Source organism: Natator depressus, chromosome 7 (assembly GCF_965152275.1).
Source record: "Natator depressus isolate rNatDep1 chromosome 7, rNatDep2.hap1, whole genome shotgun sequence".
Taxonomy (NCBI): Eukaryota; Metazoa; Chordata; order Testudines; family Cheloniidae; genus Natator; species Natator depressus.
Genome location: NC_134240.1, coordinates 91937078 through 91963589, shown reverse-complemented (window position 1 = coordinate 91963589; position 26512 = coordinate 91937078). Strand labels below are relative to the sequence as shown.

Here is a 26512-nt window from a genome sequence, read left to right as displayed (position 1 = left end):
CCTACAGAACTCTTCGTTTTTCCTGAGTCTCAACATTCCTTGGCTATCTAGAAAATAACCGTGAAACCCACTTCCAGAGCTTGTCTCTCCATCCTTTTCTAGGGGCAAGTGCACAGAGAAAATAACTCATCTTCTGTTACCATCTACTCTTCTCTCAAGTGGTAGAGTACTGTATTGGGGATCTTCAGATATGAGGGCTGATGATGACCCGTGGGGGGGGAGCAGTATCGTTCAACATGGTGAATTTTTTCTTTTCAATTTTTAATTTTTAAAAAAAATTTGGGAAATATCATTTTTTTAAAAGATTACATTAAATAAATATCAAGGTTGCAAAGTCAAACACTCAAAAGTTAGGAAACACCAGAATTAAGGTACCTTGTGCAATCTTTATTTGGCCTCCTTGTGCATATGAATTATGGGCAGACTTTACTTATATGATTACACTGTTTTTTCCACAGGATCTCTGTCTTACTCAGTGCACAGGCTGGACCTGCTTTGAGGATAAATCAGGGTTGGGTAGTGAAGAGGCCTTGTCTTTAGGACCCCTGCTTCATTTGTTACAGAAGCCAGAAAGTATGTGGTGAGTGAGGCAGGGAACTGCAGGAAAAGAAAGGGTTATTTCATGGTTTAGGCAGTTGAATTTCACCCTGGAAAATAGGATTCTATGCCTACTTCTGCCACAGGATTTCTTTATGATTTTGGTCAAACCACATTGTGATGGGTTTGGTCAAAGAGATCCCCTTGGGACTGTCACCTGATGTGCTGAAGTTACCTCTGAGCCCATTTTCCCTGCCAGCTTGGGACTCCAGAACTCTGCCTTGTTGAGCCAGATACTCTAGCCTGCTGCAACACAGACCCAGGTCTGGTCCACACCCCCAAAGCTGCAGACTTCAACCAAAAACTGCTCAGCAGGTCACCTATCTCCAACACCCAGAAACCCAGCTCCCAATGGGATCCAAACCCAAATAAATCCGTTTTACTCTGTATAAAGCTTATATAGGATAAACTCATAAAATTCCACTCTCTGTAACACTGATAGAGAGAGATGCACAGCTGTTTGCTCCCCCAGGTATTAATCACTTACTCTGGGTTCATTAATAAACAAAAGTGATTTTATTAAGTATTAAAAGTAGGATTTAAATGGTTTTAAGTAATAACAGACAAAACAAAGTAAGTCACCAAGCAAAATAAAGCAAAAACACACAAGTGTAAGCCTAATACATTAAGAAATTGATTACAGGTAAAATCTCACCCTCAGAGATGTTCCAATAAGGTTCTTTCACAGACTAGACTCCTTCCTAGTCTGGGCTCAATCTTTTCCCCTGGTTCAGTTCTTGTTCTTTCCAGCAGACATCTTAGGTGTTAAGCAGGGGCTGTCTCATGACTGGCCCTCTTTGTTCTCTTCCACCCCCTTTTATAACTTTGGCACAAGGCGAGAATCTTTTGTCTCCCTGGGTTCCCACTCCTCCTTCTAAATAGAAAAGTACCAGATTTAAGATGGATTCCAGTATCATGTGACATGGTCACATGTCCTGTGAGACCTCATTCTTCATTACCCACAGGCTGGCCCACACGTATACAGGAAGGCTAGCAGGTAAATAAACCATCTACAACCAATGTCCTAGTCAATGGGAGTCATCAAGATTCTAAACCACCATTAATGAGTTATACTTCATATTTCTAGCTTCAGATACAAGAATGATACATGCATACAAATAGGATGAATGCCCTCAGTAGATTATAAGCTTTGCAATGCCTTACAAGAGACCTTTTGCATAAAGCATATTCCAGTTACATCATATTAATAAGCATATTTCCATATGGAGTGCAACGTCAGACATATAATCCAACATTTTCACAGCTGGGCACAGTGTGTCCCTCATTTTCTGTGTACCCAACCTGAGACACCTGGATTGTGCTTTCTAGAAGCTCTAAGCACTCACAGCGACAACTGAGGATAATAAGAGCTGAGCAATAAACATATAAAGTGCTATAAAATGCTATGTACTCCGAAAACTCTTGGTTTCTCAAATTGGGTATTCAAAAGTTGTTGATAGTTTTGAAAAGTTTAGGTTCAGTCTGTGTCTCAGTTCCCTAGGTGTAAAATGAGGATAAAGCACTATTTCACCTCACAGGGATGTTTGAAGATAAATTCATTAATATTTTTAAAGAACTAAGATATATGAGATCACTGTAGACAAAACCCTTAAGGAAAGTAATGGTTCTGTTTTCAGTGCAGGGCTTGGAGGGTATGCAGTAAATAATGCATGGGGCCAACATCAAGTGATGAGGATTGAAATAATCACATATCTACAGTAACCATTCAGTGAGCACACTCCATCCTGTGCGCTAAATGAGGCAGGGGTCCTGTGGATAAAATAGTATGTGATCATGTAATTAAAGACTGTATTGTAATGCGCATATATATATAAGGGGGCTGGATTGAGATGGCATGGGCTACATTAATTCTGGCATTTCCTAACTTTTGTGAGCTTGACTTTGCAACCTTAACATTCTTTTAATAAGGTTTTTAAAAAGTAATATATATAGGCCGATATGGTGTGGTGTAGAATACCATGGGGGAGGAACTCCCTTTTCTCCTGAACAGCATGGAGAGAGAGATGTCTCCATGGGCCCTGTGTTCAGCATTTCTTGCTACACCATTCTGAAATGTGTGGCATACAATCACCCAGTTTTTCCCTGAAGTTGTTTACTGGAGGAAGTACCTCCTCTGAGAGCACCTTTTCTTCCTTGGTCAAAATTAGGACTGTGTTCTTGCTCAGAGTTCATTCTTGCTTTCCTTGAACTAAGTAACTAAGTTCATGCCTATATAGTCCAATCCCCTGCTTGGAGCGGGGGTGGGACTAGATGACCTCCTTCTAACTCTAATCTTCTATGAGTCTATGATTGTGCAGAACTCATAAAACAGTTGTAGTCTTTAAAAAAAAAAAAGTGCCACAATTAAAACCTTAATGTTTTACATAGAATGTTAGAAAAAGTTAAGAAACCAGATGAAAAATAATATTAATTATGGAAAAATGACAAGGTCTCATGCCTTTATTTCAGTATACCATTACATTCTCACTGGAGTTAAGAAATCTATATTTGTTATCTAGTAATAAGCTAAGTTTGATTCATCCTGTTGACATCAAATGCCTAAAGATCTCATTCATTGTTTTCTAATTTTAGAAAGAGCCCTTAGAGGTCAGTCAGGTTGTCTCAACATTGGGTTATGAGTCACAGATGCTGTATTTCTAATAAAATTAAGAGCTTCAGAAGTGACTCACCTTGGAAAAGTTTAAATCCATGGAGATTGTTTATGTGGTTTATATTCTATATTAACAAGTCTGAGAGTTTTCTGTCCGGGAGTAATTGAATTGCATTACTAAATATGATATTAAATTATCAATTATCATAATAGTAAATTACACAATATAGACTAAATAAAATTGAAATTTGTTTCCCCAAAGTTGTTGTATTGGTAATAAACACATACTAAATTTAAGTTTAAAATATTTATTTTAATAAACATTGCATTATATTTGAGTCCCAAATATTATGGCTCAAAATGAATTCCAGTATATTACTTGGGGGCCAAATTCTGCAGCACTAGTTCAAACAAAACATCAGTTGCTTTCAATGAGTGTTTTGCCTGAATGAAAACTGCAGAATTGGTACAAGGTATCAAAAATATCACCACATTAATTTATATCGTTTTATGCATCTGTTCAAATTACATTTAGAGTTTTAAGCATGTTACAACCATGCCTTTAACTATAGGTTGAGTCTAGTTGTACTGTAGTAAAACTGTGTTCATATTGCTTATGGTGATATAAATGATATGAAAGTAAACCACTAATGGTTGCTGTTTATCTCCCATTGGTATAATATAGAAAGGGCAAAATGGAGTGGGGTCTGCCAGTGAAGAAAATTGAAGCCTAATGCACACATTTATAGATAGAATTTTTTGTAATTTCAAGTTAAATTACAATTTTAAATATGTGTGAGGATGCTTTGGGAGTAAAACACACAACTGAGGGGCAGGGGAAGGGCAGTTGACCAAAAGCAAACCATTTCCAAAGATCATCTAGAAAAAACTGTTAAGCAAGTAGCACTATTTGTGCTACCATCACATTACTGTGCATGTCTATAGCACCTTTCACTTGAAAATTCCGAAGTGCTTTATGAATGTATATTTGTATATCATTATAATTAATTATATATATGAAAGTTAAAAGAACAAATAGAATTCAGCCCAATATATGTGAGAGAAGCAGCCATTTTGTCAATAACATAGTCAATGAATTTAAAAAAAAACAACTCTAAATAGGAAGTGCTTGTGAATAAGAAAGGCAAAGTGGACAAGCATGAACTGATAGCCTTACACCAAAACTTGCAGATAGTTAGAGGACTTTGGCGAGGAAGATCCAGGGATGAGGTCCTTGAACTGAGAAGACTGCCTCCAGTCTGATCAAAATGAAAGCTGGTGTTGGAGAACAAGGACAACTTGACTGAACTAACATTGCCCTGTTTAATTGTGATAGGACTGAATGTAGTGTGTTTTCAGTGAGGGATCCTTGACTGTGAAATTTGCTTCTGTTGGTGTTCCAGAGTCTGGATTTGTTAATCTTCAGGTTGTGCTGCAAGGCTCATCTGTTTTATACATTTTAGAAGGGGTGATGAATAATTGGTTGGTATAACTTTATAGTCTGAGCTGTGGTGGTTTGGGAGAGTCCTTATTTTTGGGACCTTGGACCCTATTTTATATTGCTTTTTATAAAGATTGTATGTTTGCCCTGGATGGGAAATTTTGTAGTAAATAGTCTCGTGTCTAAGCAATGAACCATCATTATACTGATTAGCTAGCAAGATCTCATGGAATCACAGTACAAAGTTATTGAAGGACTGAACTAATGGTCTGAGTCCAGATATGACAGATACTATGCACCTTTACAAGGTGGTCTGGGCTCAGGACTCTCTCATCTATTCAATTAGGGCGAAGAGTATTATGGAGATCGAGTCATTTGTAGGAGGAAGATTTGTTCATGGTACAATGACAGATAAGTGCTTACCCCTCCCATGGACTTTCATTAAAGTTAGGTGCATAACTGTCATCTGTAACTTTGAAAATCTCCCTTCAGAGGCACTTCAGTTCTGATTTCAGAGTGCAGCAGACTTTGTCTTGTTGTCATACATAGTGTATGAGGCAAAATCCACTGCGTTTATAAAAAATATTCTAGTAACATTAGTACAACCTTGGATGCCGTATTTTTGACAATTGTTTGTGTTTGTAGATTTTGTTGATACTTTCCCTCACAGTTCATCCTGAGTAGCCTATCTTCTGCTGCTCTGTATCTAGATTTCCCCTTTCTTTATAATGTGTTCTCTTTCCTTTCATGTCGCCATGTCCGGAAATACTGTAGCAGTGAACCTTGCTGTGAGGGTGGAGAGAAAGGAAACCCAAGAGCTAGTAAAATAATTTTAAAAAGCAAAGCAAATGCAGTCAGTCTCTCACCTAGTAAAACCCCTTCCTTAATCTGCAGCATTCGTAAGATTAACTTGTCTGTTTTAAAACTACTTAAATGTTAAATTCAGAAGTAATTATTTCAGGTAGAGTAGATTTATTGAGTGAAGTGAGAATAATGATTTAACTCCAAAGGTGTAAATTGCTTGCACTGCTGTCTGGTTTCGGGACAGGCCTTTGCAACTTATCTTGGTATCCATACTGGTAACTATTTAGCTAACCTTTTGCTACATTAACTTTTGGTTTGCTAATTCCCATTATTTAATTTCAAAAAGTAAATCTTGAAAACAGAGTATTAACATTAATTGGCAGTTTAGCCATATAAGACTGTGAAATATCAAGTGTTTCCTTGTATATTACATGAAAAAGATTTCTGGAAGCTTTTTGCTTTGATCATTAGGCTCTTTTAAAGTAAACAAAAATTACTTGGTAGCTAAGCCATAGAATGAACTTAATTAGTGTCTGAGTATGAGTATTGGAAAAAGAGAACTAAACCAATATTAGGCAGAGAACCTAGGCATATGCTGGATGTAGGTAATGAGCATAATACCAGAACATTTTGAAAGATTGTTCTTATGGATTAAAAAAAAAACAACCCTAAACCAAAAAAATCTCTTAATGAAACTGTTTTTACTGCCATTGAAATCAATAGGACATTATTCATTAGTCAAAAAATGTCTAGTCTTATAATAGTGTCATAAATAATCTTTAATTTAAATGTTGCCTCAGTTTCTCTTCATGGCATATTTTAGTAATATGATGATCAGTAAAGCCTGTTTGGAATTGGGACACACTAAAGTAGTAGTTTTTAAGCATCCTGTTAGAAAACAGCCTTATTTAAATAGCTAGTTTAAAATCCCCACTCAAAATCTTTGCAAATAAGGTTTGGATTCTTAGTATTTTACAGTTTAATACATAAATACAATGTTCTAGCTGCTAGAGTGTTTACTCTTTGAGCCCATTGAACTTTTACAAGAAGTCATGCTGATGTTTTTTTGGAAGGTTCAATTTATTGTCCTCAGCAAATTGAACTAACACTTCATGCTTTTATATTTTTCACAGATCTACAATGCAGTGAAGGAGGAAGAAGCGGCGGAAGATACTTTTGAATATTGTCTCCATCCTTTGAGAGAGCTTCCAACACTAGATGCAGATTGCAGGTGCAAAAATGTCTCTTTTGTAAAACCATGTGTAGAAAGTGCTTGCTCTGAGTACCGTGCCACTTTACAAAGGACGTCACTCTCTAACTTTATCACTGGTGCTCTACTAGAAGCAACTACATCACTGGGAGCAAGAAGTGGTCTTCTAAACATCTTTGGAGGGTCAACTGGAAGAACGATGCTTAAAGGTAATAAAGGAAAATTTTGTTGTTTTGAACTTTTATACAAATATATTAAGTACAGAAAATCTTCATATTATAGAATGCTGCACTGTGTACAATAATGTATATTCCCCTATGTGGAACTGGCGTAGATAGGCGAAAGTACTGTATGCTTGCAGAAGCTTTCCTGTACAATTCAGTCTGTGAAGAAGTGGGTAGCTGTGTCAGTTTGGTGAGAAAGTAAAAATGCCTGTAAACTGAAATATTCCATATAACAAAAGAAATGTCAATATTTGTTTCTCTTTAGAAATGTTCCTGTCACCATCCCAATAATTAAAGTTTATGCCATAGTTGTCAAGACATGTTTCTTTGTACTGTAATATCTAAATATTTGGCAAGAGCTCCTTTTTATCAATTGAATGGACTCATTACTTTAGACAAGTCTATATACTATAATAATTTTTGTTATTATTATTTTACACAGTACTATACTATAAGCATATGTGGTTCATTAAATACTGGTTTTCTATGCCCTCATCTCTGTTGTATCTGAACACCTCAGATACATTAGTGTACCCTATAAGAAAGGGAAGTGTGTTTTCTCAACTGGGGTTTTGAAGCAATAGAAATTGTTACTTGCCCAGAGTCACACAGAGTCTGTGACAGAACTGAGAACAGAATCAAGATCTTTTGGGTCCCAATCCAATTCCTTAATCAGAAGATCATCCTTCTTCTCTTTACAGACAAATAATGGTACAGTTCCTGCTCAGAAGAGTTTACAATTGAAGGCCTCACTTCTGCAATCTGATCAGTGTGATTGGATCCTTGAGCCTGCGTAGAGTCCCATTAAAGTTAATGAGACTATGCATGAGTACAGTTGTCTGCTCATGCAAATCGGATTATAAATTAAAGCCCTAAAATGGATGGGGGGGATTAGGAATAGGTGGTAAACTGTGAGTGGAAGAGGGCTAGGGATGTGTCAGCAATAAGAACTTGCAGTTTAGGTCACTATGCACAAGTCTTGAGAGTTTCATTTATTATTATAATAAAAGAAGAGTGCTTATAAACCTTCCTTGAAGAAGTGTGTTTTGAGAAGGAACTTGGAGAAGATATAATGAGATAGAAACAGAAAGGAGGCCCTAGATATAAGCTAAGCGGTCTCATGGAAGAAGGCATGAAGCTGAGTGCAAAAGAAGGAAGCGAAAGCAGTGATTAGTGAATGGATTGGAAAGGGATAAGAGGAAGAGCTGTAGAGTGTAAGTGTAATGATAGTACAACAGTAGCAGTGCTATAAATAGGACTAGAAAATGTTCACAAAAACAGAGAAATTATATACGTTTATTTGAAAGTTTATTGAAAAGTAGTTACCAATGTTATATACATCTAACTATGGAAAACCTAGAATCATCTAGTTACTAGTTTGCAGTTACAAAAAATACATTTAAGTTTAAACATTTTGTTCTGTATATTTGTTTAGCTATCTAAATCTTGGTAACTGCAGGTATTGATCAAAATAGCATTATACAGGGCAAAGATTGAAGGGAGTAGTTAATCATTATGGAGTACTACCTTCGTTTGTTTAGTGAAACATTCATTTTGCGTGCTTTATCTAGGTCAACAGGGAGTTACCTTATAGGTTGTTTTTAGGGATTGTTTTAGGATATGCTGTATAAAAATTGATAGGGAAGGATATATTGTATGGCACTGTATTTACAGTACTGTATGTTGACAAATATTCGCATGTAATAGAGTAGCAGATAATGAGATATGAGTTAAAGATCTCTTAAAACATTGTAACAATTTTGGATATACGCTCAAGATACATTTCAGTCTCTGTCAAATGAACTAGAAACTTGTTTGTTACTGAAAGTAAAAAAAAGGTCTTTTGTCAAAATGTTTATATATAATATGTGAAACATTCTGTCATCCATGTTTAAAACGTGCTGTGGTGATTAAAATTAAGGTCCTAAACATTTTAAATGTGTATGTATTAGTACATTTAACTGAAAAATACATTATTGATTTTATGTAGGTACTGTATTGTAACAGGGGCCTGGGAGGGCCGGGTGGCCTATTGGTTGGAATGCGTGACTTCCTGCCCCTTGCTTCCCTGTTCAAGGTGCCTGAGTCTTTGGGATAGTGGAACCTGGTCCCTCCCACTCCAGCAGGTCCTAGTTCAGGGCCTGTGTGAGTCAACCCCTGAATTATGGATCTCCCTGCGGGGAGTCTACGGCCACTGTCCTGTGCTCCTTCCTACCGCTGTTCCTTCAGTTTGGGGCACAGCCCATATAATCCAAGTTGCTGTGATGGCTTGTCTCAAGCAGTGCCTCCTTGTGCACCTTGGGTGGTATCCTGATGTGGTCCCAGGTTAATTCTGGGTGGGGCAGCTGTAATTTGGCAGGGTTGGAACCCAACAAGAACTCTGTGCTACAGTTATCGAATTCTCTCTTAGGCCAGGTGCTCCTAAGTCTCCTCCACAATCTTCATTAGCCAGGGAGATGGTACTTATTTCCTGGTGACTGCCTTCACTGGCAGGCTAGTGATCCTTCCCCTCCAGTAGGGAGGCAGCTACCTCCTGCTTCTTTTACAGTCAGCCCTGAACTGAGCCAGTTTCTCTTTTTCCTCCCACTCCAGGCCAGGCATTGGCTGCAGGTATGACGAGTCGAGGCCGACTGGACCCAAAGGTTCTCTTTAGCCCCTTCCATGCAGTTTCTCCACTTCATCACATATACAAATGCTTTCTTAAACATAAACTGATACTATTCATTCTTTGATGGGAGAATATGGATTGCCTAGGTAATTCTAAGTTTATTCTATAATATCTATGAGAGCAGGAGTATTATAGAATCATAGGGCTGGATGAGACCTCAAGAGGTCATCTACTCTAGTCCCCAGCATTCATGGCAGGACTAAGTATTATCTAGAACATTTCTTACAGTTGTTTGTCTAACCTTCTCTTAAAAATCTCCAATGATAAAGATTCTACAACCTCCCTAGGCAATTTATTCCAGTGCTTAACTACCCTGATAAATAGGAAGTTTTTCCTAATGTCCAACCTAAGCCACCCACCCTTGCTGCAATTTAAGCATGTATCTTATTCTAAAATCGCCATTTAAAAGTTGAATGGATCAAAACTGACTTTGATGGAGGGATGCATGTTTGTTTAATTCTCAAAATATTGACCATAAACAAGAAGGTTGCTTGTTTTATACTATTTATAGAGACTTTGTTTATGGATACAGTGGAGACATAAATTTACTATTGGTAAAATGTCATTATTAAATAAACATCTATCACAAGAGAATTGGCTTTATTGAGGGATTTTGAGTGGTAATGTAGAAGAGACCAGGAAGAGTTCCTGGCTGCTGGGAGGGAGAGCATGTTGGAATTCTTGCTCGTAGTCCTGCCCCTTTGTTGCCCTGGTTCCTTGTGGTACTCTTCCCTGATCTACGTTGTTGGTGACAACCAGGAACATTTCATTTACAGCCATGATGTAAATCCTGTGTTAATTCTGTCCTAATGGTCACATCAATGGCCACTTCTTATATTTTAGGTGTTACATTTGACATGCATTTGCAAGGAATGACTTTTCTGTCCTACTGAATATCAACCTTCCCATCTAGCAGTGGTAAGCAGTGAAAAGGAAGAAACTTTAAGGAATATGGCAACTCACTCCATCTTACCTGTACCATGGCAGGGAGAGTTTAACTTGTAGTCGACATAACCTGTAGACAAGCCCTTACATTACAAAACTACAGAAGTTATTAAACTACCTATTCAAGTGGATAAATACTTACAAGCTTCTTTTTAACTATAACGTGGGCTACATCTACCCCATATGGAACAAATTATTTACCCATGCCAGAGCTCTTTCTTCAAGATGATGAAAAGTTTAATTTTTTTTCATTTTTAAAAAGGTATCCATTTTTTTAAACAATTTATAATTCCTGACAGAGACTGAATCCTAAAATATGATTTCCAGTGAAAAGTGCAACTCTTTAACTATAGTGGTACAACTGGTGACTAACAGCCTGTTAGTTATGAACACTTGTTATTTGTTGTTCAGGAAAATACAATTAAGCATACAAATTGTGCTTTATCTGTTTTATTTTTTCCTTTTTCTACAGGTGCATATCACTCTGTCAGTAATACAGTGATACTACTTTACTAATATGCTAAGCCAAGCACCTGCCACAACTCAAGATACATGAGACAGGGAATTTAATTCCTGACTCATTTAATCATTGACTAAATCCATAAAATAACTGAAGAATACAGAAATACTTTTTAATAACTTAAGAATCTGGAAATGTCAAATATTTTGATTGTTTCAGCTGCTCTATATTCCCCACTGTGATTCAGCAAGACATTGGTCAAAGTTTTACCTTAAGGCTTGCTGTCTCTGAACATGTGTATATTATTTTACAATTTGAAAAATAAATTGAGCCAAATATAAAAAGGGTAGCAAAACCCATGACTCAGGTGTCTCTGGTGAGAACATTTTGTGTCAGCTGTGATTCCAGTAACTGATGTTAACTCTTTATAACTCAAAGGAGTCTGATGTTTTGTTTAAACTAATGGAAATGGCCATAGGTCTGATATTTTATTCACTCACAGACTCAGTGACGCAACTCTGGCAGCCTGGAATCTTGTGGAACATTATTGTTAAAGACAGATGTTCCCAGAGGATAAGAGAATTCCCTTAGTTGACCAGAAAATACCAGATTAGTAATTTAACATTGACCCGGTTTAGATTCGACAACCATTCAGTTGTAAACAGCAGGAATTTCAGGCTTACAAGGCAACCATTTCACAGATTCATGTTTGACAAGAGTTAAGAAATTAAAACTCTGAGGACTTGTGTGTTAATTATCACAATCAACTCTGCTTAAGTGTGTGGATAGAATTTTTTTTTCCTAATGTTTTTACCACCTCTTTATGGCCGATTCTCTTACTTGACCAATTTTTTAATAAAACCCCAAATAATATTTTAATGTCATTTATACTTAGTCCTTAGTAAATTGATGGATGTAGTATTTGTTCACTACATACTATTTGTTTCTCAGGGTTTTCTTTTTCATCAGTGTACGTAACGTGAAAATTTGAGATAGCTTATTGTAGATTTTATTTTGCTGCCCTGCAGTTTTACATTTCCATATGGACAAGATGGTGACACATACTGTTTGTGACTGGGCCAGATATTTAAAGGAATTTAGGTGTCTAAAGATGCAGTTAGGTACTTAGTGCAATTTTCAAAGCACTTAAGTGCCTAATGTCCATTGAAATCAATAGGAGTTAGGTGTGTCGGTGCTTTTGTTTCACCCCTATATTTACAGAAAAAGCTGTGTCAGAGGGGGATAATTAACCCCCAGGAAAGGTCAGTGGCAGTACCACCACTGCCACCATTTCACAGGAATTCTGCTGGAAGAAATTACAGCTGGGGTTCCATAGGAGCCTCTCCTAGTGGTGGCTGGTCAGGAGAGGAGATGAATGAGCGTGTCTCCTGGGTGCGATTTTTCAGACTGCACAGGGTGTTGCCAAGGCTCAGGCAGAGCAGGTGCTGTATTTGTGTAGTTGAGTCCGATGTTGCTTCAGGCACATTTTCTGTTGGTGGGGTCTGTAGCCTTTGTTTCCACCAGCAAAAGGTAGCTTAACCCAGGGCATAAATCTGGCCATATTAAGATTTCCTCTGTTGTTAGCTGTGAAATAAAGGATTTGCTGAGTATGAGTGTGTGGACCATGGCTGAGAGAGAGAGAGTGTGTGCAAATAGTGAAGTTAATTTTAAAATGAAAGTTTGTACATTTTATGAAGTTTAATTAGTCTGAAAAAAATGGGATTTTTAGTGCATGTAGTTAATCCTTTGGAGTGTATCTAAATTGTTTATTATTTTAAAAGGCTAAAAACTCATTTGCATGAGCCTTGTAAAAGTAATGTCCATGGGAACATTTATAGTGTAGAGTGGAACTTGCTTGGTATGTTTATGTTAGCTTGTCAGTCAGAAGCAAAAAAAAACCCCAAGGACCTCAAGACATTGAGTCATCACTAAAGATTCCCTTGAAGTTTTGTTTCCAGCAAACAAATGAGAAGAAAATAATCACTACATTTACAGTAAAATGCTATTTTATTTATGATCAGATAAAATATATGGGATACTAATATGTGCTTTTGGTTAAATTCTAAGATATCCTATACAGTTTTCTTATTAAAAGAAATTCTGAATTTTTGTTAGCCTTTCAAACAGACATTTGGTTTCAAAATATATCTAATGTTGTTTTACAAATTGTTCTGTGATCACTCAAAATGTTTTCTATGGTGAGCTATTTTATTCTTTTTATTGATAGAGAAATAATGAACAAAAATTCATATTTTTGTCAATTTTTCGTTAACATATTTTTATCTCTCCTTTATCTCCATGATGAATCTTGCATTATAATATTTAATATTAATTCCTCAGTTATGTAAATTTAGTAGCCGTCAATTGTAGCATTGAAACAACACCAGATTTACATGTTTATGTTTTGTTTTCTTAAACCTGAGTGTTGTTATTGCCAGACTCCATTTCCAGTTCCATATCAAAAAAGTCAAGTTTTTTCAAACAAAAAGTGTATGCAGCATGTAACCAAATCACGCTTAAGTGTAGTTATTTGAGTTCCAGGTCTAACTAGGTAGTTTTCTTGACTTCCAAGGGAAATTGAGAGAGGTTACTTATGGTGGCTTTCTTTCCTTAAGTCTTCCCTACCCTAGCTAACTTAATAGACCTGATTTTCCACTTGTGTAGTTCTGCTGCTTGTAGCACTGGAAAAAGTTGGAGTATAGACAAAGTTCAGGTTAGGGTAAGATGAAACAGAGATAAAAATGCCACTATAGCTACGACCCATGGAGAATTATATCATCTGTGTAAGTTGATAATGTAGATGCAGTCCAAGAGGTGGCTATCTCTTTATAAGCCCCTCAATTAGTGTTTTTTTACAGTGAATCCGACTTACTGAATGATTCAGAAAGGGTTTTTCCCCCCTATTTTTCCAAGCTAAACAAATAACTGCCTGGGATCCCAGCTTTCTCTCTAGCTATTTGTCTCAATATCTAAGTTGATGCCATATCACTCTATTAGTAAAACTAGGATGGGGTACATACTGGGTGTTTCAGGCAGGAAGTCTTGAAATTAAAAACAAAAAACAAACAAACAAAACCCCCTAACCTACAGGTTTTGTAGTGCTTAGAGTAAAGTTTCCTAAAGCAAAACTAATTCAGTTTATTATTTTTACAGGATGACTGGTCCTTTTTAAGAGAGAATGGGTTCAGTTCCACTTGTGACTAATCAGCTGCCTGATAGAAGGCATTAAGTGTGAAAACCCAGGCAGGTTAGGACACAGAGGAAGCAGAGGTGGGAAGGAGCATGAGGGAGCTGGTGAGGGTTCCCTGGGGTGAGCTGTATGAGCATGTGTCTCTTCCTCCCTCCCCCCTCCAGAAAGCACAATTTGGGGGCTGCTGGGGGTTGGGGGAAGAGCTGGCGCAGAGAGAACAGAAGAAAGTTGGTGGGACAAGGCTGGCCAGAGCTGGGGAACCCTAACTAGCAGAAGGCTATCAGTAAAGGGGAAGAGCTGGCTCAGCCAGGAACTGGCCGAACTGAAGAGAAGAGGGTGATTCCAGAGGAATATGAGGGATAGGACTCAGGCAAAGGAGGCCTGGGGAATGGAACAGTGGGGTGCCTCCTCGCAGAAGTCTAGAGAGAAAAGTTGTAGCGGAAGACTTGTAAGGCGCTTGGCGAATGGCCAGCATGGTAGTGGTCCTGGAGCAGAGGCACAGGTATCATGGAACAAGGATTGTTGCCTCTTAGGCAGGTGAGCTGGAGGTGGGGGGAGCCTGGGATAGGGAGAATAGAACTAATGAACACCTTTGTAACTTGTTTTACTTCGGGATTTGTGAACTGTTTCACTTTGAGGGACCTGTGAATGATGCACTTATATTAATCAAGTGATGTTCAGAAACAGGGCTTACATGAGACTCTGAGAGGGACATTATTTCTTTTCTGGGTGGGTGAGATGGCTGCTGCTCTCATCTGTGGCAAAAAAAAACGGGTAACTCCAGTCAGCTCTGGGGACTGAAGAAGGAGTAGCTGAGGCAGGACTTGCATGTATTGCCATGCTTTGCTGCTTGAGGGCTCTATGTGGGCCCTATAACAATTACCTTTTGCCTACTTAAACAGCACTGATAAAAATAAATGTCACTTGTTCACAGTGCTGCAGATAAACAAACTTATTTCCTATATAAGACACATACATACAAAAATTTAACACGATTAAAATCAATTTTGTTTATCAAAATCAAAGGCTCATTTGAGTCCCAGTATTTCAACTTTTATCTGAGGAGGTGGGTAACCTGACCTTTCAGCAAGCAAGCCAAATGCATGTCTTCTTCATGGCTTACACAAAGCATGTCAGTTATGCATTTTGCCACAGTTTGTAGCTTTAAACGGAGCAGCTGCTGCCTGACTGTGAGTGTGGACAAGTGCTGTGTGCTATCTTTTTGTGGTATTGAAGTACCTGTTCTTCTGGCATTTTAGAAAGAAACTTAAGGTTCAATAAAAGATACTTTAGCTGGTAAGATTTACATTTTTATGGGCTGTAAAACAAGGAGTTAATAATGTCTTTATAAAGCACGACAAGAGATAGAAGTAATGCGTTGCTTTTTAATCTAGTCAACTCATCAGTGTCTGCTATTTAATAACACAGCTTTGAGGACACTTACACTGTTGCTAGGTGGAAAATAAAGCAGACACACAATGTAAACAATGTTAAATGCAAAGGCCTCTCAGACTTGTAAATATGTATTTTCTAGTTTAATTTGTCTTTGAAATGAAAAGGAATAGAAATCTTTCTGGGGTCTGTAGGTACAATTTGTGTTGATTTTCTTCTCATTGCAACTAATTTAGTTTGATGGTGAAATATGTTTGTGGGACATGCATTTATTTCTTACTTTATAATGGTAAGATTACATAAAACAGCTGAAATATTTATATTTGCTCCAATCAACTTTTAAAGAAAACTAAACAGGTGATTGTGTCTCATACAGTAGAATCTCAGACTTATGAACACCTCAGGAATGGAGGTTGTTTGTCACTGTGAACAAAATGTTATGGTGGTTCTTTCAAAAGTTTACAAGTGAAAAGTGATTTAATACAGCTTTGAAACTTTACTATGCACAAGAAAAATACTACTTTTAAATATCTTAATTTAAATGAAACAAGCACAGAAACAGTTTCCTTACCCTGTCAAATCTTTTTTTTAAATTTCCCTTTATTTTTTAGTAGTTTACGTTTAGTACAGTACTGTATTATATTTCCTTTTTTTTGGTCTCTGCTGCTGCCTGATTACGTACTTCCGATTCCAAATGTGTGGTTGACTGGTCAGTTCGTAACTCTGGCATTGGTAGCTCTGAGGTTCTACTGTAGTTCATAAATAATACAGATAGGATGTCATAATTTAGCAAAATTTTTGGAGAGTGTGAATTAATTTCTGCTTTGGTGTCTTATATGTGGCCAGGTTTTAATCTTTTGAAATTATACATATGATTTGCTGCAAATTCGTTCTTTGTAGCTGAAATAGTGTTGTCAATAATTTCCCCTTTTCCTATGTAAAGTACCTGAGTGCATAACATGCAGAATGTGTGTTTTGTTACTAATTTCATATATAATTGTGGAGTAACTCTTCTCCCTACATTATTAAAAGTGAAAATACTGGTACTTGTGTAATTTAAACACATTTAATAAGATTCTTTGAAACAGGAATCAGGGGTGTATTTTATATAATGATTATGCTCCCCAAAATGGGCTGTTAGTTAAAGGATATATGAAACATACACCAATCAAAGAGAGAATATCCCACTGCAATAGGAAAATTATAGTTGCTATCAGTAGCTACATTTTCACTTTAACTATTTACAGTGTACAACATAAAAGCCCTGATTTGAGTCATGTCTGCATTAATGGCAACATAATAGGATTTACTAGTAAAAAGTAAAGTATTCCTGGAGTTGCAATTAAGGGATTCTGAAAATATGCTAAAAGAAAAGGAGTACTTGTGGCACCTTAGAGACTAACAAATTTATTTGAGCATAAGCTTTCATGAGCTACAGCTCACTTCCACTGAATGCATCCAATGAAGTGATCTGTAGCTCACGAAAGCTTATGCTCAAATAAATTTGTTAGTCTCTAAGTTGCCACAAGTACTCCTTTTCTTTTTGCGAATACAGGCTAACACGGCTGCTACTCTGAAACCTGAAAATATGCTATGATTCAATTTGCAGCTTGCTTGCTTTCAAGAAGAGAAAGTATGTTGCTTTTATTGCCCACCCCTTTAGTTGATTTTTTTCTCCACAACTCAGGAGGCACCCATCTTCCATTGCACAGATTTAAAGTACACGATACCACTACTTGAATAACAAAATCAATATTCACATTAATTACATGACAGAGTTGTGTTAGATTACAGAAATTGTGCAAGGTTCTGAGATGTGCAGTGTACAAACAGCAGAATTTGATCCTAGATCTAATTCTGACCATATCAAAGTTTCAATTATTTTAAAAGTATAAATAAAGGTTGAGAAGAATAGTTTAAGTTAACAAAAAGAAATGTAAAGTTACAGAGGTCAACTCAGTCCTCGGATACGTAGAAGTATCTTTCATTGACTTCGATAGTCTGATTTTGTATCATTATACTAGCTTTTTTCTAAAATGAAGGGAGGTGTGAACATTTTTTGTTAATGCAAATTTTTTTATTCATAAATTATTGGATTACATTAACTACAGATTCTCTGTTTGTACATTATTTACTGTGGAAACAGTTGGATGTATTAAAATGCACTGTCCTAAATTTTAATAATTACAGAATAAATGAGCCATCAGTGTGTTTTCTCATATCCAAATAGTGAATGTTGTGGTGTTCTACTTGTATAAATATCTAAGCCTAAACATGAATTTTCAGTTCTTTTGTAATTATTTTAAGCGCTTCAGAAGTTTTTTAAAATTAATTAGAAGAATACTGGGGGTTGCACAGTTTAAGGCTCAGTTCCAGTTTGAAACTCTTAAATTTCTGTATACCGGATTTCATATGAATTGGAATGTAAACATTTTAATACAGATTCTTTTTCTTTCTTTGCCAAATTCAAAGGTGCATATCTGCTTCTGAAAGGGGTTTAGACCTGATGCTACTACAGTAGCTCTTCCCCATTTCTTAATTTATTTTTTCTGTGGGACTACTGAGCGCAAAGTAGCTACTCTCTGACCTTCCACATTCCTCCAAGAAAAAAGAAGGAATTTTTAAAATTGAATTATTTGTTAATTTGTGTAGAATATTTGGGAGTGAGGACGCTGGAGGATATTGCAAACATTAGCACACTAGCCATTTTCAATTAAATTCAGTGAATAATCTGTGTACATGCCCACGCATGCTCACAAATTCCAGTTTCAATGTGAAGAATCAATGAAGTGAAAAATTGCTTTATTTTAGTTCAAATTTGTCTTCTGTATGATCAATCCTGTTACAGTACTTCTGTACATATCTCCTTCCCAAAATGGCATTAAGCAGTGAGGGGAAATTGTAATAATAGAAGCAAGGAACGTTTGGAACTTTTGTGTGTGTGTTTGTGTGTATTACTATTACTTCTAGAGAAGACATGGTCTAAACTTACTCAGTGGTCTTTTACAAAGGGATTTTGCATAATATTCTTTGTGAAACGTGAGCGGGTACTTAAGTAGGGCGGTATCATACATATAGACAAATTTTTCAAAGGTTACTTTGATAACTTGTTCCTGTAAATACTTTTTCTCCTAGTCATTTTTCAAAAAGAACAGAATTTGGCGTTGTGAGAGTCTGTAGTTCATTTACAACTTTAAGCTCCAGTCCTGAAAAAAACTAATGCACAAGAGTAGCATTGAACTACATGCTTTGTCATGTGAGCTGTTGCCCTGTAGAAGTTTTGTGGGGAGTTTCTGGCAGAGTATGGCTAGTGCTGTTCTCTGCAATCTTCTGTCCCTTTATGGAGCTGGAATCCAAACAGAGAGACTTCTGCAAGTCAAAGCAAATTATGGAATCATAGAAATGTAGGCCTGGAAGGGACCTCAAAAAGTCATCAAGTTCAGCTCCCTGCTCTGAGCTAGGACCAAGTAAACCTAGACTGTTCCTGACAGATGTTTGTCCAGTGTGTTCTTAAAAATCTCCAGTGTTGGAAATTCCACAGCCTCCCTTGGAAGCCTAGTCCAGAACTTAATTATCTGTCCAATTAGGAAGTTTTTCCTTAATATGTAACCTAAATCTCTCTCGCTGCAGATTAAGCCAATTACTTCGTTTCCAACCTTCCGGGAATGGAGAGCAATCGATTATCATCCTCTTTATAAAAGCAATGAGGAGTCCGGTGGCACCTTAAAGACTAACAGATTTATTTGGGCATAAGCTTTCCTGGGTAAAAAAACGCTTCTTCAGATGCATCACTTTTGTTGCTCTCCTCTGGACTCTCTCTCTTTCCACAACTTTCCTAAAGTGTGGCACAAAGAATTGGACACAGTACTCCAGCTGAGACCTCACCAGTGCCAAGTAGACCAGGACAATTACCTCTCATGTCTTACATACAACACTCCTTTTTATTAGCCTTTTTTGCAGCTGCATTACATTGTTGACTCCTATTCAGTTTTTGATCCACTGTAGCCCTCAGATCATTTCCAGCAGTACTATTGCCTAGCCAGTTATTCTCCATTTTGTATTTGTGCATTTGATTTGTCCTTCCTAAGTGAAGTACTTCTTGTTGTCTTTATTGAATTTCATCTTGTTGAATTCAGACCAATTTTCCAATTTGTCAAGGTCTTTTTGTATTTTAATCCTGTCCTCCCAGGTGCTTGCAACCCCTCCCCACTGGGTTTTATCCTAAAAAATTAAATTTTATCCAAAAAAATCAAACATACTTTCCACTCAGTTATCCAAGTCATTAATGAAAATATTGACTAGTACCAGACTCAGGACTGACTGCTGTAGCACTCCACTAGATAAAACCTCCCAATTTGGCAGGGAACCATTGATAACTGCTCTTTGAGTACGGTCTTTCAAACAATTTGCATCTACTGTGACGTTGCACTCCATATGATTTCATGAAAATGAGTGCGAATATAATGTCACTGGAATATGCTTCATGCAGAAGGTCTCTTATAAGGTACATTACAAAGCTTATAATCTACCAGGTGTGGTCATCCAATTTGTATAAATGTATCATTCTTGTATCTGAAACTAGAAAGATGAAATATAACTCTGAGGTCCTGTTGTAATTATGCAAAGTGTGGGCCATTAATGGTGGTTTGGAAGCTTGACGGCTCCCATCAACTAGGACAATTGGTTGTAAATAGCTCTGATTAATTACAAGCCTTCCTGTGAGTCAGGCCAGGAAGAATGAATGCTTGGGGTCTCCCAGGACATGTGACCACGTCACCTGGTACTGGAATCCATCTTAAACCTGGTGCTTTTCCATTTAGAAGGAGAGGTAGGGACCCAGAGAGACAAAAGATTCCTGCCTTGTGCCAAAGCTATACAAGGGGGTGGAACAGAACAAAGGGGCTGCAGTCATGAGAAATACCCTAGCTACCACCTGAGCTGGAACAAGGACTGTACCAGGGGAAAGGATTGGACCCAGACTAGAAAGGAGTCTAGTCTGTGAAAGAAGCTTGTTGAAACATCTCTGAGGGTGAGATTTTATCTGTAATCCGTTTCTTAATGTACTAGGCTTAGACTTGCATGTTTTGTTTCATTTTCTTGGTAACTTACTTTGTTTTCCGAGTAGCAGCCGTGTTAGTCTGTATTCGCAAAAAGAAAAGGAGTACTTGTGGCACCTTAGAGACTAACAAATTTAAGCTTATGCTCAAATAAATTTGTTAGTCTCTAAGGCGCCACAAGTACTCCTTTTCTTTTTACTTTGTTTTGTCTGTTACTACTTGGAACCACTTAAATCCTACTTGTTATACTTTATAAAATCAGTTTTGTTTATTAATTAACTCAGAGTAAGTAATTAACACCTGGGGGAGCAAACAGCTGTGCATATCTCTCTATCCGTGTTACAGAGGGCGGACAACTTATAAGTTTACTCTGTGTAAGCTTTATACAGAGTAAAACAGATTTATTTGGGGTTTATTTGGGAGACAGGAGCACTTCCTAAGCCGTTTTCAGTTAAGTGCAGCTTTGGGGACATGATTCAGACCCTGGGTCTGTGTTGCAGCAGATTAGCATATCTGGCTCAACAAGACAGGGTTCTGGAGTCCCAAGCTGGCAAGGAAAACAGGCTCAGAGGTAGTCTCAGCGCATCAGGTGACAGTCCCATAGGGGTCTCTGTGATCAAACCCATCATACCTACTTTATGGTAATTTCATCTAGTTTGCTTGTGAGAACATCATGTTGGACTGTGTGAAAAAACTTTACTGAAATCAAGATATAATATTTCTACTGTTTCCTTCCTATCTAATAGGCTGGTAACCTTGTCAGAGAAGGAAATTATGTTGCTTTGGCATGATTTTTTCTTGACAAATCTATGCTGGCTATTCCGTCTAACCCTATTATCCTCTAGGTGCTTACAGTTTGATTATTTAATAATTTGTTCCAGTACTTTTCCGTGTATCAAAGTTAAGCTGACTACGATTTTGTCACAGATATTTTTAGTAAAAGTCACAGACAGGACACGGGCAAAAAGAAAAATTAACGGAAGCTGTGACCTGTCTGTGACTTTTACTAAAAATATCCGTGACACAATGGGGATCTGCAGGTTTTGACACTGCCTGAAGCAGGGCAGCTGCGCAGGGGCTAGGAGCCGCCTGCAGCAGCTGGGGGCTGCGGGGTACCCCTGCCACCTGCAGTGTCGGGGGGTCCACCACTGCCTGTGAGGGCCAGAAGCTTGCAGGTTCCCTCTCCACCCCCAGTGGGCTGGGAGCTTGGGGGTTCCCCTGCCAGGCCAGCAGCTCTGGGGACCCCCACCACCTGTGAGTTCGGGGGTTCCTCACCATCGCTGCCTGTGAGCTCAGGGGTTCTCCTGCCACCCACAGCAGCCGGGAGGTCTGAGGGTTCCCCTGCCGCCCGTAGCGGCCAGGAGTTATGGGGCCACTAGAGGTGGCGGGGGTACCCCATAGCTCCCTGTCCCTGCAGGCAGCAGGGGACCCTGCAGCTCCTGACCACTGCAGGCTGAAGTCATGGAGGTCGCTGAAAGTCATGGATTCCGTGACTTCCGCGACCTCCGTGATTTAATCGTAGGCTTAGTTTAAAACGTAGCCTTACTTTATGTCACAGGTATTTTTAGTAAAAGTCATGGACCGGTCATGGGCTGTAAATAAAAATTCATGGCCCATGACCTGTCCATGACTTGTACTATATACCTCTGACTAAATTGCGGGGAGGTGGCCTGGGCAGTGCCACGGGTGCTCGGGGGGCAATCCGGGACCCTCATTGGTGCTGGGGCAGAGGGTTGGCAGGGCTGGCAGGCTCCCTACCCAGCTCCACACCTCCCCGGAAGCGGCGACATCCATCAGCTCCTAGGCGAAGACGTGGCTAAGCATCTCTGCATGCTGCCTCCAACCCGAGTGCCATCTCTGTAGCTCCCATTGGCCAGGAAATGCGGCAAATGGGAACTGCAGGGGCAGTGCCTCCAAGCAGAGGCAGCATGCAGAGCTCCCTGGTCCCTCCGCCTAGAAGCCAAGGGATGTCACCGCTTCTTGGGAGCCTCCTCGAGGTAAGTGCTGCCCAGAGCCCTCACCCCCTCCCACGCCCCATCCTTGAGCTCCTTCCAACACCCAAACTCTTGCTGCTGCTGGGAGAGGGAGGCCCGGTGGCCTGAGACTGCCCCAGCAGCAGTCAGTGCGGCTGGCCCAGGGGCCACCTGAGCTGTTCAGGCGGCCCTGGGGCCAACCACACTGGCTGCTGCAGAAGTCACGGAGGTCCCAGAAAGTCACGGAATCTGTGACTTCCTTTGACCTCCGAGAAAAACTTGCAGCCTTAGTTATAAGTCTCCAGGTCCTCTTTGTTTCCCTTTTCAAAGATTAGTACTATATTTGCCCTTTTCCAGTCCTCTGGGACATAACTCATCCTCTATGACTTCTTGAAGATAATTACTCATGGTTCTACGATTGCTTCAGCTATCCTCAAGTAGCTTAGGATGAATTTCATCAGGCTCTGCTGACTTGAGTACATGCAACTTACCTGAATATTCTTTCACGTTCTTTCCCTCTTTTGGCTTGCATTACTTCCCCCTTGTTATTGTTGTTAATTGTGTTTGAATATCTGGTCACCGTTTACCTTTTTAGTGAAGACAAGTGAAATAGGCATTAAACACCTCCGCTTTCTTGATGTCGTCCTTCATTAGGTCTCCTTCCCTACTAAGTAGAGGACCGACTTTTTCCTTTCTCTCTCTCTTGCTCCTAATATATTTAAAGGACCTCTTCCTATTACCTTTTATGTTCTTTGCTAGGTGTATCTTATTTTGTGCCTTAGCCTTTCTAATTTTGTACCTACAGGCTTGTACTATTCTTTTGTACTCATCCTTAGCAATTTGTCCATATTTCCATTTTTTCTAGGATTCCTTTTTTGATTTTTCAAGTCACTGAAGAGCTCCTGATGGAGCATTGTTGGCCTCTTACCATTTTTCGGCCTTTCCTTCACATTGGGACAGTTTACAGTTGTGCCTTTTTATATTGTCTTGTTGAGAAACTGTCAGCTTTCTTGTGCCCTTTCATTGCTTAGATCAGTGGTTCTCAACCATGATCCTGGGATCCCCTGGGAGGCTGTGAGCAGGTTTCAGGGGGTCCTCCAAAGAGGGCCAGTGGTAGACTCACTGGGGCCCAGGGCAGAAAGCGAAACCCCGCCACCTGAGGCCGAAGCCCTGAGCCCCTGCCACCTGAGGCCGAAGCCAAGACCTGAGCAACTTATCTTCCTGGGTGCCCTGTGGCCCAGTCATTTGCCCTGCTTGCTGCCCCCCTAACACCGGCCCTGGCTTTTATATGCAGAAAACTAGTTGTTGTGCACAAGTGGGTTGTGGAATTTTTATATCATGTTTGGGGGTGGGGAGGGCTTAGAAAGAAAAAGGTTGAGAATCCCTGTCTTAGATATTTTTTTCCCCCATGGGACCTCACCCACCAGTTTTCTGAGTTTGTTAAAGTCTGCTTTTGTGAAGTCCATTGTCCTTATTCTGCTGCTCTCACTTCTTCCTTTCCTTAGAATCATGAAATTATCATTTCATGGTCACTTTCACCCAAATTCCATCTTTAGATTCACTACCAATTCCATCTTTAGATTCACTACCAATTCCTCCAGTTTGGTCAGAATCAAGTCTAAAAGGGCTGCCCCCTCATTACTAATTCTACTTTTTGAAACAAAAAAGTTGTCCCCAATACATTCCAATAACTTATTGGAAATTGTATATTTTGCCATATTACTTTTTCCAACAGATTTCTGGGTAGTTAAAGTTCCCTCTTGCAACCAGGTCTTGTGTTTTGGATATTTCTGTTGTTTGTTCTAGAAATGCCTTATCCACTTCCACCTCTTGATTTGGTGGTTTGTAATACACCCCTACCATCTCTACTTTTTCACTTTATCTTTACCCAGAGACTTTCAAAAGTCTGCCTCTGACCTCCTTCTGGACTGCAAAACAAATGTATATATTCTTTATATAATCCAACATTACATCCCTTTTTTCCTGCCTGCCCTTCCTGAAAAAGCTATACCACTTTATACCAGTATTCCAGTGTGTAATTATCCCACCAAGTCTCTGTAATGCCAGTTAAGTCTGAATTTATCTTACATATTAATACTTCCAGTTCTTTCTGTTTATTCCCCATAATCCTTGCATTTGTGTATAGACATCTAAGTTGTTGAGCAGATTCCTCTACTGATGTCCCTCATGTTGCTCCTATGACACTGTTGTACCATTCCATGTCTTCCCCCGCCCCCCAACATCTAGCCCTCTGTTAAGGTTTTTATGCTTACCTATGGGCTTTTGTCATCTTCCCTCTTTGAACTTAGTTTAGAATCATAGGACTGGAATGGACTAAGTATTATCTACACCATTCCTGACAGGTGTTTGTGTAACCTGCTCTTAAAAATTTCCAGTGATGGAGATTCCACAACCTCTCTAGGCAATTTATTCCAGTGCTTAACCACCCTCACAGTTAGGAAGTTTTTCCTAATGTCCAACCTAAACCTTCCTTGTTGCAATTTAAGCCCATTGCTTCTTGTTCTATCCTCAGCAGTTAAGAAGAACAATTTTTCTCCCTCCTCCTTGTAACAACTTTTATGTACTTGAAAACTGTTATCATGTCCCCTCTGTCTTCTCTTTTCCAGACTAAACAAACCCAATTTTTTTCAATCTTCGCGCATAGTTCACGTTTTCTAGACCTTTAATCATTTTTGTTGCTCTTCTCTGGACTTTCTCCAATTTGTGCACTACTTTCCTGAAATGTGGTGCCCAGAGCTGGACACAATACTCCAGTTGAGGCCTAACAGAGTGGAAGAATTACTTCTTATGTGTTGCTTACAATATTCCTGCTAATACATCCCAGAATGATGTTTCCTTTTTTTGCAACAGTGTTACACTGTTGACTCATATTTAGCGTGTGGTCCACTGTGACCCCCAGATCCCTTTCCGCAGTACTCCTTCCTAGGCAGTCATTTCCCATTTTGTATATGTGCAACTGATTATTCCTTCCTAAATGGAGTACTTTGCATATGTCGTTACTGAATTTCATTCTATTCAGACCATTTCTCCAGTTTGTCCAGATCATTTTGAATTTTAATCCTATTCTCCAAAGAACTTGCAACCCCTCCCAGTTTGGTGTCATCCACAAACTTCGTAAGTGTACTCTCTATGCTATTATATAAATCATTGATGAAGATATTGAACAGAACCAATCACTGCCAACCTTCTTGGTGAAAACCAAAACAAAGAAGTCATTAAGCACCTCTGCCATTTCCATATTTTATGTTATTGTTTTTCCCCCCTCATTGAGTAACAGACCTACCCTGTTCTTGGTTGTCCTCTTGCTTTTAATGTATTTATAGAATGTTTTCTTGTTACCGTTTATGTCTCTAGCTAGTTTGATCTCCTTTTGTGCCTTGGCCTTTCTGATTTTGTCCCTACATACTTGTGTTATTTGTTTATATTTATCCTTTATAATTTGACCTAGTTTCCACTTACTGTAGTACTCTTTTTTTTTTTTTTTAGGTCATTGAAGATCTCCTGGTTAAGCCAGGGTGGTCTCTTGCCATACTTCCTATCTTTCCTATGCAGTGGGATACTTTGCTCTTGTGCCCTTAATAATATCCCTCTGAAAACCTTCCAACTGTCTTCAATTGTTCTTCCCCTTAGACTTGCTTCCCATGGGATCTTACCTACCAACTCCCTCAGTTTGCTAAAATCTGTCTTCTTGAAATCCATTGTCTTTATTTTGCTGTTCTCCCTCCTACCATTCCTTAGTAACATGAACTCTACCATTTCATGATCACTTTCACCCAAGCTGCCTTCCACTTTCAAATTCTCAGCCTGTTCCTCCCTATTAATCAAAATCAAATTTAGAACAGTGTCTCCCCAGCAGTTTTCTCCACCTTCTGAAATAAAAAATAGTCTCCAATACATTCCAAGAAGTCATTGGATAATC

At 38.8% G+C, this 26512-nt stretch overlaps 1 protein-coding gene across 1 annotated transcript in view; it reads left to right on the top strand.

Moving 5' to 3' along the window:
• The window catches only part of PLCE1 (phospholipase C epsilon 1), a 326950-nt gene that overhangs the window by 142152 nt on the left and 158286 nt on the right, over positions 1 to 26512 (top strand). Inside the window, exon 3 of the mRNA XM_074959062.1 lies at positions 6587 to 6872. Within this exon, the coding sequence (XP_074815163.1) occupies positions 6587 to 6872 (286 nt within the window). The remainder of the gene's footprint in view (positions 1 to 6586; positions 6873 to 26512) is intronic.